The sequence below is a fragment of the Ranitomeya variabilis genome, chromosome 1 (genome assembly GCF_051348905.1).
Source record: "Ranitomeya variabilis isolate aRanVar5 chromosome 1, aRanVar5.hap1, whole genome shotgun sequence".
Lineage (NCBI taxonomy): Eukaryota > Metazoa > Chordata > Amphibia > Anura > Dendrobatidae > Ranitomeya > Ranitomeya variabilis.
In genome coordinates, this window is record NC_135232.1 from 615,839,128 (window position 1) to 615,855,022 (window position 15,895).

At 42.0% G+C, this 15,895-nt stretch overlaps 1 protein-coding gene across 1 annotated transcript in view; it reads left to right on the forward strand.

Moving 5' to 3' along the window:
* Positions 1 to 15,895, forward strand: part of CCDC9B (coiled-coil domain containing 9B) — a 67,482-nt gene that overhangs the window by 31,283 nt on the left and 20,304 nt on the right. The window contains exons 5-8 of the mRNA XM_077260655.1: positions 330 to 440; positions 3,589 to 3,732; positions 12,387 to 12,461; positions 14,050 to 14,231. Coding sequence (XP_077116770.1) covers positions 330 to 440; positions 3,589 to 3,732; positions 12,387 to 12,461; positions 14,050 to 14,231 — 512 coding nt within the window. The remainder of the gene's footprint in view (positions 1 to 329; positions 441 to 3,588; positions 3,733 to 12,386; positions 12,462 to 14,049; positions 14,232 to 15,895) is intronic.

Sequence of the window (15,895 nt, forward strand, 5' to 3'; positions counted from 1 at the left end):
TGAAGGAGTTTGAAGCTCTAGTGAATTCCATGTCCAAGAGAGCTAAGGCAGTGCTTGAAAATAATGGTGGCCTCACAAAATATTGACACTTTGGGCACAATTTTCACTTAGGGGTGTACTCATTTTTGTTGCTAGTGGTTTAGACATTAATGTTAGTTATTTAGCGGGCACATCAAATTTACCGTTATACAAGCTGTACAATGACTACTTTACATTGTATCAAAGTGTCAGATCTTCAGTGTTGTCCCATGAAAAGATAGAATAAAATATTTTCAATAATGTGAGGGGTGTACTCACTTTTGTGATACGCTGTATTTGTCTTACATTAGAAAAGAATTGTAAGAAAAGGCCGGAGGAGCTCAAGCAGCGCTGAACAGAAATTCACTTTACTCATGGGGAATGAGATGAAGCTGTCGGTCTCTATGGACAGTAACGTTGAGGTCAGTGGTAATGACTGGAGGCAGCGGAGACGAGGATAGAGCGGGTGTAGCGCCAGTATTACATTATTTCCTCCTTTCACTGCTGTCATGGACATTATTGTGAAGACCATACAAGACCTCGGCTGCCCTTAACCCATTCTGAAGTGACAAGTTCCACTTCTTATAATCTGATATAATCTATTGTACATTCATCAACTAAATAAATTGAGAGAAAAGACTTCATTTTTTTTGTAATGCTATACAGCCCTTTCAAGGGCCATTCCCAGCCTGTACTTTTATGGCATATCCATAAATATATTGTAGATGGTAGCTGGTCAGAATGTCTATTCATTTGTGTGGGAGCTCCTCTCCACCGCTGAAAGCAGAGCGCTGCAGGAGCCCTGTTGTCCAGGCAGACAGAGATCCTTCAGATTTACCATAAGTACATGAAATGAATACTTAAAGAATTTTAACTTTAAAATGTTTTTAAGGCTTTTGTTGTCCAGAATCCACTGATAGGTAATAATAAATTCCATATTTTCAAAATTATAAGAGTTTTCTGCTTTAGGAAAACCCCTCTCCAGCGGCTGTAATTTATATACCCCCCCCCCCCAAAAAAAAAATAAAAATAATAATAATAATCACTACTCCCCCACCCCTGGTCCAGCATTGAGTCTCTGCTCATGGTCTCTGTTATCATCTGCAGCACTGACATAATTTCGACAGCAGTGCAGCAAATTAGTGAGCTCAATGATCTGTGCCGTCAACTTGGGCAAAAACACTGAGCTCACTTACTGCTTACAGCGCCGTGGAGAGTAGCAGGCACCCGGAGCAGCAGCAAAGACTCAGACACGGACCTGGGGAGGGTGAGTAAAGCTTTTGGGGGGTTAATAAACGGCAGGCGGTTAGACAAGTGTTTTATGAAACCTGGAGAACCAATAACTAACATGATCAAAAATCCTCACACAATAAATATTAACCTTTATTAATAACAATTATAACAATTAAAAGAGAACTCCGTGAACAATTCAGCTAGGGCAACATTAAAGTAAGTGGGCGTGCCAAACTTGTGTGCTTTCATGTCTAGGGAGCCAACCTCCTCAGTCAGATAGGGCTAGTGTATTATATAGGAAAAGTATTTGGGCCTTTCTCTGCCTTCTACAGTACTGTTTTTTGTGTAGTGTAGTAGTAAATATCCAAACTACTCGGGCCACTATATACAGTGGGTATGGAAAGCATTCAGACCCCTTTAAATTTTTCACTCTTTGATTCATTGCAGCTATTTGGTAAATTCAAAAAAGTTCATTTATTTTCTCATTAATGTACACTCTGCACCCCATCTTGGCTGAAAAAAAACAGAATGTAGAAATTTTTGCAAATTAATTAAAAAAGGAAAACTGAAATATCACATGGTCATAAGTATTCAGACCCTTCGCTCAGTATTGAGTAGAAGCACCTTTTGAGCTAGTACAGCCACGAGTCTTCTTGGGAATGATGCAACAAGTTATTCACACCTGGGTTTGGGGATCCTTTGCCATTCTTCCTTGCAGATCCTCTCCAGTTCCATCAGGTTGGATGGTGGACGTTGGTGGACAGCCATTTTCAGGTCTCTCCAGAGAAGCTCAATTCGGTTTAGGTCAGGGCTCTGGCTGGGCCAGTCAAGAATGGTCACAGAGTTGTTCTGAAGCTACTCCTTTGTTATTTTAGCTGTGTGCTTAGGGTCATTGTCTTGTTGGAAGGTGAACCTTCGGCCAAGTCTGAGGTCCAGAGCACTCTGGAAAAGGTTTTCATCCAGGATACCTCTGTACTTGGCCACATGCATGTTTCCTTCAATGACAACCAGTTGTCCTGTCCCTGCAGCTGAAAAACACCCCCATAGCATGATGCGGCCACCACCATGTTTTACTGTTGGGATTGTATTGGGCAGGTGATGTGCAGTGCCTGGTTTTCTCCTCACATACCACTTAGAATTATCACCAAAAAGGTATATCTTCATCTTATCAGACCAAAGAAAGTCTGTCATGTGTTTTTTTAGCAAACTCTATAGAGGCTTTCATATGTCTTGCACTGAGGAGAGGCTTCCGTCGGGCCACTCTGCCATAAAGGCCTGACTGGTGGAGGGCTGCAGTGATAGTTGACTTTGTGGAACTTTCTCCCATCTCCCTACTGCATCTCTGGAGCTCAGCCACAGTGATCTTGGGGTTCTTCTTTACCTCTCTCACCAAGGCTCTTCTCCCACGATTGCTCGGTTTGGCTGGACGGCCAGGTCTAGTCTAGTCTTCTGGTGGTCCCACACGTATTCCATTTAAGGATTATGGAGGCCACTGTGCTCTTTGGAACCTTGAGTACTGTAGAAATTTTGTTGTAACCTTGGCCAGATCTGTGCCTTGCCACAATTCTGTCTCTGAGCTCCTTGGCCAGTTCCAGTTAATAACGGATACTGGAAGCCTGTACTAGCATTTCTTCTGCGGTGTTGCTATCAGTGTATCAAGAGTGGGAGAAGAGGGTTGCATTAACAATCCAACGCAATAAGCAGCATTTTGAACACATTTTCATTTGTAAATAAATCATGAAAAAATAGAGTTACGTTAAAACCAAGCACACCATTGGGTTCCTTGTGAAATTCTCAATAACTTTGATGTGTCACATGACCCTCTTCCCATTGGAAAAAATAAAGTTGGATCCAAAATGGCCAACTTCAAAATGGTCACCATGGTCACCACCCATCTTGAAAAGTTTTCCCCCTCCCATATACTAATGTGCCACAAACCATTCTCACATTATTTTTTGGTGTTTCCTTGTACAGCACATGGCCCACCCTGTGTGTGTGTACATATATATATATATATATATATATATATATATATATAGCAAAAAATGCAAAGGAAATAGGTTTTCTTTAATGTTAGGCGGTTTAGAGATCATTTCATCTTTAACTTGCTTAACTGTTTACAATAACAATAATTTTAACCAGGGGTGCCCAAACTTTTGCATGACACTGTCCATACATGTATATGTGAGAATATTTGATCATGTTAGATATTTGCTTTGTCCCTCACATTATTAGTAGTTTTGTTAGTCTGAAAACCAGAGAATCCCCTTAATTTTCAAGCTAAATTATTATAATTTGATGCTATAACTATAGTAATATACCCCATGTTGTCTGCAGGACACGAGGGACATTAGTAAAAAGATCGACCAAGATGTTTTATTCCTAACAAGAAAAACTTCCAAACTCTCTGTGGGGGCGGCTGACGACGTCTTTACCTTTGGCCAAGGTCCTCATATGCAGATTGCAATTTCCAGACAAAAGGTGAGTGCTATCTGTTGTACCCCTCACGCAGCCGCATATGGAATAAATGGAGTGGCGGTCCAGCATACGCACTGCCGGTCTATTGTACCGGGGGATAAAAATCCCCTGTTCTGCCGATCGGTGCAGGCCTCTCCAATCAGAACCCCACCGCTCAACAATTTATCACCTATCCTGTACACAATCCCTTTAAAGAGTATACAAGTTAGTGATTGGCCATCTTTCACCTACAGTGGGGCAAAAAAGTATTTAGTCAGTCAGCAATAGTGCAAGTTCCACCACTTAAAAAGATGAGAGGCGTCTGTAATTTACATCATAGGTAGACCTTAACTATGGGAGACAAACTGAGAAAAAAAAATCCAGAAAATCACATTGTCTGTTTTTTTATCATTTTATTTGCATATTATGGTGGAAAATAAGTATTTGGTCAGAAACAAAATTTCATCTCAATACTTTGTAATATATCCTTTGTTGGCAATGACAGAGGTCAAACGTTTTCTGTAAGTCTTCACAAGGTTGCCACACGCTGTTGTTGGTATGTTGGCCCATTCCTCCATGCAGATCTCCTCTAGAGCAGTGATGTTTTTGGCTTTTCGCTTGGCAACACGGACTTTCAACTCCCTCCAAAGGTTTTCTATGGGGTTGAGATCTGGAGACTGGCTAGGCCACTCCAGGACCTTGAAGTGCTTCTTACGAAGCCACTCCTTCGTTGCCCTGGCGGTGTGCTTTGGATCATTGTCATGTTGAAAGACCCAGCCACATTTCATCTTCAATGCCCTTGCTGATGGAAGGAGGTTTGCACTCAAAATCTCACGATACATGGCCCCATTCATTCTTTCATGTACCCGGATCAGTCGTCCTGGCCCCTTTGCAGAGAAACAGCCCCAAAGCATGATGTTTCCACCACCATGCTTTACAGTAGGTATGGTGTTTGATGGATGCAACTCAGTATTCTTTTTCCTCCAAACACGACAAGTTGTGTTTCTACCAAACAGTTCCAGTTTGGTTTCATCAGACCATAGGACATTCTCCCAAAACTCCTCTGGATCATCCAAATGCTCTCTAGCAAACTTCAGACGGGCCCGGACATGTACTGGCTTAAGCAGTGGGACACGTCTGGCACTGCAGGATCTGAGTCCATGGTGGCGTAGTGTGTTACTTATGGTAGGCCTTGTTACATTGGTCCCAGCTCTCTGCAGTTCATTCACTAGGTCCCCCCGCGTGGTTCTGGGATTTTTGCTCACCGTTCTTGTGATCATTCTGACCCCACGGGGTGGGATTTTGCGTGGAGCCCCAGATCGAGGGAGATTATCAGTGGTCTTGAATGTCTTCCATTTTCTAATTACTGCTCCCACTGTTGATTTCTTCACTCCAAGCTGGTTGGCTATTGCAGATTCAATCTTCCCAGCCTGGTGCAGGGCTACAATTTTGTTTCTGGTGTCCTTTGACAGCTCTTTGGTCTTCACCATAGTGGAGTTTGGAGTCAGACTGTTTGAGGGTGTGCACAGGTGTCTTTTTATACTGATAACAAGTTTAAACAGGTGCCATTACTACAGGTAATGAGTGGAGGAAAGAGGAGACTCTTAAAGAAGAAGTTACAGGTCAGTGAGAGCCAGAAATCTTGATTGTTTGCTTCTGACCAAATACTTATTTTCCACCATAAAATGCAAATAAAATGATAAAAAAACAGACAATGTGATTTTCTGGATTTTTTTTTCTCAGTTTGTCTCCCATAGTTGAGGTCTACCTATGATGTAAATTACAGACGCCTCTCATCTTTTTAAGTGGTGGAACTTGCACTATTGCTGACTGACTAAATACTTTTTTGCCCCACTGTATATATATATCATTTTTGTACACAGAACCAGAGTGGCCCCAATAAACAAAGCCAAAACTGACTGTTGCCACTAATTCTATTAGGCCATATTCACACGTTCAGTATTTGCTCAGTATTTTCTAACCCAAAACCATGAGTGGAACAATCAGAGGAAAAGTATATTAGAAACACGTCACCACTTCCGCATTTATCACCCACTCCTGGTTTTGGCTTACAAATACTAAGGTAAAATACTGACCAAATACTGCTAGTGTGAACATAGCCTTAGAGAAAATCTGGCCCTTTAACTTGTGCATTTTGAATAACATATTTACTGTTAGGGGCGATGTATGTTGTGGGTAGCAGTTTATCCGGTCCTTACAGGAGAGACCCCAGGTAAGCCTATCCTACAATTTACCACTCACAGCACCCCTGACAATAATACCCTCACCAGGTTAACAGAACCTAGACTTCCCCATTTTGAGACTCAGCATTTTTGGTAGCATAGCCATAGTGCTCCCATTTACAGAGGTAGAGGATGAGTTTTTGCTGCCCCATCTGAGAGCAGCATGAATCCAACAATGTAGTAACAAAAGACTGGCACATCCAAGCTAGTGTGAATAGATGTTTCAAAGAGAGATTTTTTTCGATATGTGCCTATCCAACTGGCCGGCTTTCCTTATGAAAAGGTCAACGAGAAATGCAGAATTTCTTGAGAGCAGTTAATAAATGCACTTCCATGTGAGCCATGAAGATGGTCATCTAGATAAAGACATTCCTAGGAGATGTTGTTAGTGCAGACGTGCAGAGTGCAACGCAGAGAAGAATCTGATTAGAGATGATGATCTGCTGCAGACCATGATTTATGGTAGGTATTCACCGGTTCACATACAGAGGCATGAAGAGGTTCTGCAGCAGTACAAGTGCGTGTAAAAAAGAATAAATTACTAAAGTGAAGCTGTGAGCAACATTATAGTCCAGTATAGGGCAACAATACCCATCTATCCCATCCTTTTGTCTCTTCATCCATGCAAGTACATATATCGGGTGTATGGGTGCACTTTCACTTCTCCCTGCCTGCTCCACCCTCATCTGCCTGATTGACAGTGCAGACAGAGTCTCTGCTGCGTGACGTCATTTCTGCTCCAGGCTGAAATCTTGCGCATGCGCTGCTCTATTGGTCAGCATAGCAGCTTATACAGCACCATGGAATTAATGGCGCTATATAAAAAAAAAAAAAAAATAATAATAATTACACATGCGCCAGCCAGAGATTGCGCAGCAGAGACTCTATCGCCACTGTTAATCAAGCAAAGAGGCCGGCGCACCATGGAGAAAAGTAAGATCGCCTTCTAAGTTACAGACCATCGGATTTTATACTACAGTGGATGTCCACTACTCATATATTCCCTGGGGTATCAGATCTGTGGTGGTGTGACACCCAGCACCCACATCAATGAGCTGCTCCTCGTGTAAGCGGAGGCTGAATGTTATCAGAACAGCACAGCTCCATCAAGTGTATAGTGGCCACATACTGCACATCCCTGTGTGCAATGAAGGTATAGGAATGGATATGTAGCCCCCCGCTGCAGATACTATACAGTTATAGGAGCTCTACTGCGCAGCTCCGCAACTAATAACATCCTAAGGATATAAAAGTAGTCGACAACCTGTTTTATGCTTTGCCCAGACAGTATCTATAGAATAGATGTGGGATTATAGCTTTACACTTGGCGGTTGCTCTGAATTCCTAAGATGTTTTTTCATCAAATTAATTGAATTATTTCCCCTTAAATCAGAGTAGCCAAAACATAGTGTAAAGCCAATAACAATTTTTTATTCAAAATGCAATTAGCATACTCACAAAAGAGCCTAAGGTAGTCAGCAGATCAATACAATCCAATTTTGGAAAACTAATCAATATGTTCAGCATCCTGCCAAACTCAAGGTTTCGCCCTTTCGGCTTCTTCCAGGGGCATATGAGCATAACATGACTTCTTCTATTTAAATGCACGCACACTAATCCATCCTCCTAATTAAATGTAAAAAATTGGTTAAGAATATGATTAGTGATGAGCGAGTGTACTCGTTGCTTGGGTTTTCCAGAGCACGCTCGGGTGGTCTCTGAGTATTTGTAAATGCTCGGATATTTAGTTTTCTTTGCCTCAGCTGCATGATTTACAGCTGATAGACAGCTTGAATACATGTGGGGATTCCTTAGCAACCAGGCAACCTCCACATGCACTCAGGCTGGCTAGCGGCCGTAAATCATTCAGCTGCATCAACAAAAACTAAATCTCCGAACAGTCATAAATACTTGGAGATCACCTGAGTGTGCTCTGGAAAACCCGAGCAACGAGTACACTCGCTCACCAATAAATATGATAAAAAATATCTACTAAAAACAAGCAAAAAAAAATGTATACTCATAGGTCTCTTACTTTCAAATAGTGGTTCACATTCAATTGTTCTCAAGAGCAGTAAAGAAACATCATTCATATTGTTTCTTACAAATCTGACCTGATTCCCACATGAAAATTGCCTCTTTAGAGAGAAAGCTGACTTGATCACGTTTCCCCATGAAGAGTGTACCAAGCCAGCGTAAGGAGCCTTTTGGGCCATACAATTCTCCTCTGGGCATTTAAATAGGCAAAGAGCCTCTTCAGAGAGGAAGAGAACTCAATTTTTAGCACCGCCTATTGGATGAAGTAATCCTAAAAGTCAATAGCAACCCTTTAATGAGCCTTGCCACACGAGTTAGCATAAGAAGCCAAAGCTTGATGGAGTGAATTGTATAAAGGATGTCAATCATGCCCCTACTTCCTGATAGAACCGGGCATAAGTGAGATCTCCGGCAGTCAATAATCTGCGGCCACTGGATGTGAACGATGAAAACCGCCTCCGAACTCCGTGTCAGGACTCTGAACATTTTTTATTAACTTTTGTGCATTACTGCCCTTTTCCAAGCTGGCGTCTTTGGTCTCATGTGCACTGTGTCTTCCTGCTATAAAACTCCACCCCAGCCTTCAGTCTGTGCTAGAGTATTCTGCCTTGCATCCAGCTCCTGACCTCTGGTGACGCCCTGGCTATATACCTGCTCCTGTGAACCTGTGGAGTTATCCTGCTACTCTGCTCTGAGTTCCTCCTTCATCTGCTGCTCGTGTTTACTTCCATCTGCATTTGCTCGACATGTAAGCTGTTGCTGCTCTGCAAGAACCTGAGACTATTTCCCAGGCCTCCCTGGTTGAGCTAAGATATTATTTGAACTGCCTTATAAGCATATCTATCTGTGTTTTGGACTAAGCAAGGACTTATTTGTGTCAAGTATCCTCAAGAATAACTGTGCTTCATAGACTTTCTGCGTGATTGCATTTTCCTCTGAAGTTTCCTACAAACTGCTAAGCTGCGGTTAATATATACTCCAAGTGTTGTGGACTTGAGTTTCTCTCTGCACCTGTTTGAATCACCGTGTGATAATATAGACTTTACCACTTATAAAACTGTGTCCTGTAGTTGTCTTGTTCCATGCAAAGAGTCTCCTGAGTTATCCCCTATAATTATTACACCCTGCAACTGTGGATCTTCCTTTGAGTAGCTAGCCTTCTGCAACATCACATGCCCATCACGCCGCCATGATGACGTCACTTCAGGCTGGCTAATCAAAAGAAGAGTTGTAGATCCTGGGGGTAGGAGGTGATTCTCACGCCTCCTGTGCAGAAACCACAGTTTATAGATGTGGCTGATGAACCAGGTCCTGCAAATAAATTTGCACTGACTCTGGGTGACATCTAATGTTATTATTAATAACAAATCTAGCATCTGGCTTTATTCGCTTTTATAGAGGAGCTGATATATAGACCAGAACTTGCTCCCATTACATTTATTTGCATGATTTATTTCATCGGAATGAATGTTACATCGCAGTGTGAACGTCGGAGCTAAACTGTTTCCTTTTATGGCTTGGAGCGATGGACAAAAAGAATGCTATGTCAGTTGGCAGGAGCTTTCTACAATAACATGGAACAAGAAGCTTTACAGGATTAGCAGCACACCGAATTGCAAGCCTGGCATAAATATTCCAAATACAATGAAAACCGTGAATGCTGGAAGTTACACTCTTCTGCAAGAAATGCAGCAGACACAATGCTGGAAGATACTCACTTGTGAAGAGGAAGTTTGCCGATTCTAGACTAGGCTTCAATATCTTAACACTTCCAAATGTCACCTGATATAGGTTTTCATTTTCTTGTCTGTCCCTGTATGTGGGACATGTCATCTAATTATTCTCGTATTATTAAAGTCTGCTCCACATTTGCTAACTTTAGAATACATTTTCGCCTGTATTCACAACACATCTATGGTTTTAGGCTGTGTTCACACTATTCATGTGGTTTTAGGCAATGTTCACATCACACCTGTGGTTTTAGGCTGTGTAGATGTTCAGTGGCACGGGGAGGTAGTTGTGGGTGAGGGAGTGACTACCAACGTCTCGGCACACTACATGGAAGACACGGTCCTGGCTGGGTGTGTGGACTTTGGTAGCGTGGAATGTGTGTTTGTGCAGGCTGTATTCTGCTGCTGTTCTCCAGACCATAACACAACTCAATGAACAGGTCTTCTTAAACATTAATTCTGTACTTAATGGTCCCAACATTTCCTCATTTACACCTTCACTCACAAGATAGCGGACACATAATTTCCAATATGTTTCAGTTTCATGACACATCATCAGACACGGTTTCAGTTCCCGCTAGGTTGTTCCTGATGTTATTAGTCCTATGAACTCCAGCACAACCTAGACCAACACAACAGTACAAGTTTTGATGATCATCTTACCTACAAGCGGTTGCACATCTATTCTCCTTAATGGTCCCATCATGGCCAGATTAAGGTCTTGTGCTCCCATATGCTTGGGGACATCCCGCTTGGGAAGTTGACTACACTCACCCGCAAGTGAAGATAATCCAGTACCTTGATGATTAAGGGGCCTGGCCATACGTCTTTTCTCCAGCTTCTTCAGATTAGGCCGCGTATTCGAGGCTCAGTCTCCATCCCTCTCGGTGTTCTCATCTGATACTTAAATCACAGCTTGAGTATCATGCTATCTGTAGACTGGCATCCTTTTTCTCCTGCCACAAGTCACCTAATGCGTAAGGCCTCATCAGCCTGCGGACTAGATGTCTGTCCTCATCACATGCAAGATATACTACTACTCCAACTCCAACTAACAATAAAATGAAAGAGATTAAAATATATGGTATGTTCATAAAAGACCGATCTATCAAAATATAAAATTACTTAAATGTTATAACAAGGAAAGGAGATCAAAGCGCCAGAACTGTGATTTTTATCCTCTTGAAAATAAAAATGATTTTTAAAAAATTTAAACATTGTACACCATATTTGTATCAATAAAACCATCATCTCATCATTCAAAAAAAAATCCTTCACTAAGCGGAAAAATAAAACTGTCACAGATCTCAGAAAGTGGAGACATAAACCTCCCAATTGTTTTTTTAACGACTTTGTCGTACGCTCACATGAACTCAACAAACAAATCCAAGTTCTACAGGTATGGAGTGTTACGTACTAGCACCTACCTGCCACTCAATAAAACTCCAAAAATTCAGAAGACAAGGTATGCTAACAAACCCATCATCCTTGTGTACTACTATCTAATCCAGATTTTTGGATTGAGTACTTGTCCTGCTACAGGTTCTGGTAACCTCTTTAAGAAAAATTTAAAAATTGAGTGGGAGAACATTGCTTTGTATAATCAAACAACTGCTAGATAACGTTCATTTCTATTTGAGACCTGCTGCTACTTTAATAGGACCTATCACTTACTCAAAAAATTGGGTCAAACACCTTGTAAAAATCCCTGATTCTCCCCTGATTCTGCCACTCTTTTCCGTTTTGCGCTGCGTCACTCCATTTCAGAGATCTTCACATTTGTTGCTTGTGGAGCGCAGTATGTGAAATCTCTGTTTGTAGTGCAACTGAGCGGTTCTTCAGTCTTCTCTGCGGGCCAAGCGCTTTCACCTCTCCCAGACACTGCCAATCACAACTCGACGTCACAGTCACAGTCTTCTAAAGTACTAGATTGGCTTGCCAAGCTGTGTTTGATGAGGAAGTGGTGAAAGCTTACGCTCCCAGAAAATTCGAATACAAATGATCACCCCCCCAATAAAACGATACACAGTCAGTAAGGCAGATGTTGCTAAAAACTATTGTTTATTGATTAAGTATTAAAAAATGGGAGACATACAAACAAAGAGAGAGTGGCGCAACAATAACATCAGTAAATAAAAAACGACATGTGTTAAGAATAAAACGAGGGGAGGCACGGTAATATAAATATGGTATAAATATGGTATAAAATACAGAGATATAATCTGCCCCACATTTTTTAATACTTGGTCAATAAAAAATAGTTTTTAGCAACATTTGTCTTACTGACTATATTGTTTTTTTTGGTGATCATTTGAATTTGATTTGCCAATTTGTCTTTTGGCCATAATCATTTTGACACATGCACATATCTTTATTATTCCTCATATACAGTTATATATTATATATAATATATTTATGTGCATGAATATTCTGCCAACTCCTTGTTGCATATTTCTTCCCCGAAAAGTCTGAAGAAACGCGCAATTGCACACAAGAGGAGATTTCACATACTGCGCTCCAAAAGCAACAAATATGAATATCTCTGTAATGGAGCGACGCAGCAGAAAACAAAAGGCAGAATCAGGGGTGTGAAGGGAGATTTACAAGGCATTTAACTCATTTTTTTGAGCAAGTAAAAGGTCCTCTTTAAAATCCATTCTTCCTCTAGGAGTCTGCCATGCCAAAAGTAGAAAGAAAGAAAGAGAAATGCAGGAAAAAATGCAAAACGGAACAAGACAAAGAGGTAGGTAATACAAAAAAAGCTATTTTCTGTCACCCTTGAGAAACTTGTCACCACAAGGTCTGTACAGGGCAAAGTGCAGCATAATTTATGCCATTTCATAGCATATTTAGGATATATAATAAGAAAATATCCTTATGAACAGTTATGGACAATGAAATCCAAATGACCTGACATTAGTTGTCCCGATAATTTTCTCCCATTGCCAATGCATTGTTGCTTTTATAAGACTATTCCCATCTTCATAGACAGATATCGTCAGTGCTTACAAGCTAAACAACAGCAGTGGTCGGTCTCCTAGGCAACCAGCTGTAAATGGAAGAAAAGCGTTATTTTCTCAAGAATGGCTGCAAATTTTAATACACAGTTAACTGGAAAAGTGCTTGATTTTACACGCTCTATCTAAAATACCCATATGTGAAGATGGGAAAACATCCTTAACATGATGCTGGAGATGAAGAGAATTAGGTTGGGCAGTAGTGAGTTATATTTAAAAAAAAACATTGTACTCTTGTTTTCCTGTTACTAATTAGTTCTGGTATATGTCTGCTGTTGTGAACTCTATTTTTGGGCTCCCTCTGGTGGTCACAAGTGGTACTGTGTGAGTGCTGTCTTTGGGCTCCCTCTGGTGGCTCTTTGTGTCTTTCTGCAGGTTTATGGCTGGGATCAGCTGCTCGTTATCTGGTAGTTGGTTTCCTATTTAGCTCACCTGGACTTTCAGTGGTTGCCTGCTGTCAATGTCTTCAGTGCTATTTTGTGCTCTCCTGCATTCCTTCGTTATCAGTCTCTTCAAGAGAAGCTAAGTTTCTGTTTGTTCATTTTTTGATCATCAGTGTTCATATGTTTCTTGGTTTATTTTTGTTCCTTGTCCAGCTTGCTAATATGTGATTTCCTTGCTTGCTGGTAGCTCTAGGGGGCTGAGTTTCTCCCCTCACACCGTTAGTTGGTGTGGGGGTTCTTGTATTCTCAGCGTGGATATTTTGCATAGGGTTTTTTACTGACCGCACAGTTCCCTATCTGTCTTCTGCTATCTAGTATTAGCGGGCCTCATTTGCTGAATCTGTTTTCATTTCTACGTTTGTATTTTCCCCTTACCTCACCGTTATTATTTGTTGGGGGCTTCCTATATCTTTGGGGTTATTTCCCTGAGGCAAGTGAGGTCTTACTTTCCCTCTAGGAGTAGTTAGTTTCTCAGGCTGCGTCGAGACGTCCAGGAATTTAGGCACGTTCACCGGCTACCTTTAGTGTGTTTGGTTAGGATCAGGTTTGCGGTCAGTCCAGTTACCACCTCCCTAGAGCTCGTGTCTATGTTCATAAACTTAGCTAGTCCGTTTTGTGATCCTCAGCCACTAAGGATCATAACAGTCTGCTATCTACGGCAGTCCCATAGACAAAGAATGGAGCGATGGTGCGGATGGTTGACCACCGCTCCATTCAGGGGACCTGTTCTCGGATTGGTAGAGGTCCCAGTGGCCATAAACTGCATTAGCTAAGCCGTACTGCTCCTACACACACACATATCTTCACTCTCATCATTTGAATCTTTTACCATTGCTAAAGTTTTGTAATTTTAATGTTTTCCTTTTGCAAGCCGGGTGAAAAATATGATAGGAGTTTCTCTGACCATCCCCTGACAATGTCAGCGGTGGAGCACGGCGAGTACTTACAATGGAAGAAGGAGCGCCAGGAAGTCGACACTGAGCGGCTCGCCCGACAAAAGAATTCCAAAGGAGAGTGGCGGCGTACCTGGGATAAAGGGAAAACCGACGAAATGTAAGTTACTGCAGTCATATAAAAATGATAAACGATGTGTGAATGAAGCCGGAAAAAGATGGAGCTGGCCCAAACAAATGTAATCATGTAACACATACATGTCACATTGATAACCCATTCTAGAAGAAAAAAGGCAAAGAAGAAAAAAAAGTCCAACAGTAAAAATGTTGCAGATACATTGACACAATAATTATGAGAATAAAAATCCATCCATCCATTCATTCAATATCTATTATCTATCTATACATCATCTTAAATCTACGGTATTTATCTATTATCCATTTTCTATCTATCTATTTTCTATCTACCTATTATCTATTTAACTATCTATTATCTATCTATCTAGTATATATCTATCTATTATCTATCTATCATCTATCTATTATCTATGTGTTATCTATTATCTATCTATTATTTATCTATTATCTATCTATCTATTATCTATCTATCTATTATCTATCTGTTATCTATTATCTATCTATCATCTATCTGTACCTGTCTGTCCTCCCTCCAGGTGGCTGAATATCCTGGTCCCTGTGTCTTTGTTCCAGTACCTTGTCTCGTTCCATTACCTTGTCTGAACTGTGTCCTATCACTGTCTCCCTGTCTCCTTGTCTGTACTTCTTTCCCTACTGTGTCCTTCCTTGTGTTCACTTTGAATTACTTTTCTACCTTCGCTCTGCACTCCTGCGATTCTGCTACGTTTCACTCTGCTGCTGCAGAATCTCTTGCTGCAGCTCCTCTCCGCATACCTTGCGGTTTCACTCTGCTCTGCTCTTGCTGCTGCAGAATTTCTTGCTGCTGCTCCTCTCCGCATACCTTGCGGTTTCGCTCTGCTCTGCTCTTGCTGCTGCAGAATCTCTTGCTGCAGCTCCTCTCCGCAAACCTTGCGGTTTCGCTCTGCTTTGTTCTTGATGTTGCAGAATCTCTTGCTGCTGCTCCTCTCCGCATACCTTGCGGTTCACCCCCCGTGTGAACAGGTCCAAACCTGTTCCTTCCTACTTTGTTTCTTCCTGCTTGCATCCGTACCTGCACCTCCTGTGTGAATAGGTCCAAACCTGTTCCGTCATACTCCACTCCTTCCTGCTTGCTTTCGTACCAGCACCTCTTGTGTGGACAGGTCCAAACCTGTTCCATCATACTCCACTCCTCCCTGCTTGCTTTCGTACCAGCACCTCTTGTGTGAACAGGTCCACACCTGTTCTGTCATACTCCACTTCTCCCTGCTTGCTTTTGTACCAGCACCTCTTGTGTGAACAGGTCCAAACCTGTTCTGTCATACTCCACTTCTCCCTGCTTGCTTTTGTACCAGCACCTCTTGTGTGAACAGGTCCAAACCTGTTCCGTCATACTCCACTCTTTCCGGTCTGTTCCAGTACTAGCATCTGCTGTGTGAACAGGTCTCTACCTGTTCCTTCATACACTGTGCCAGCCTGCCCTGTGTCTCAGCTGTGCCTTCCAGCCCTGTGTCTCAGCCGTATCTGCCAGCCCTGTGTCTCAGCCATGCCAGCCTACTCGTCTGAGTTTCAGCCGTGCTCATCTGCCAGTCGTGCCTGACGCCCGCACCTGTCCTAATGTTCCTGTTCTCCAAGTGGGATCAGCAGCCACAGCCCGACACCGCCCCGGAGTGGCACCTGGCAGCTGCCTGCTGCACAAGCCTGACC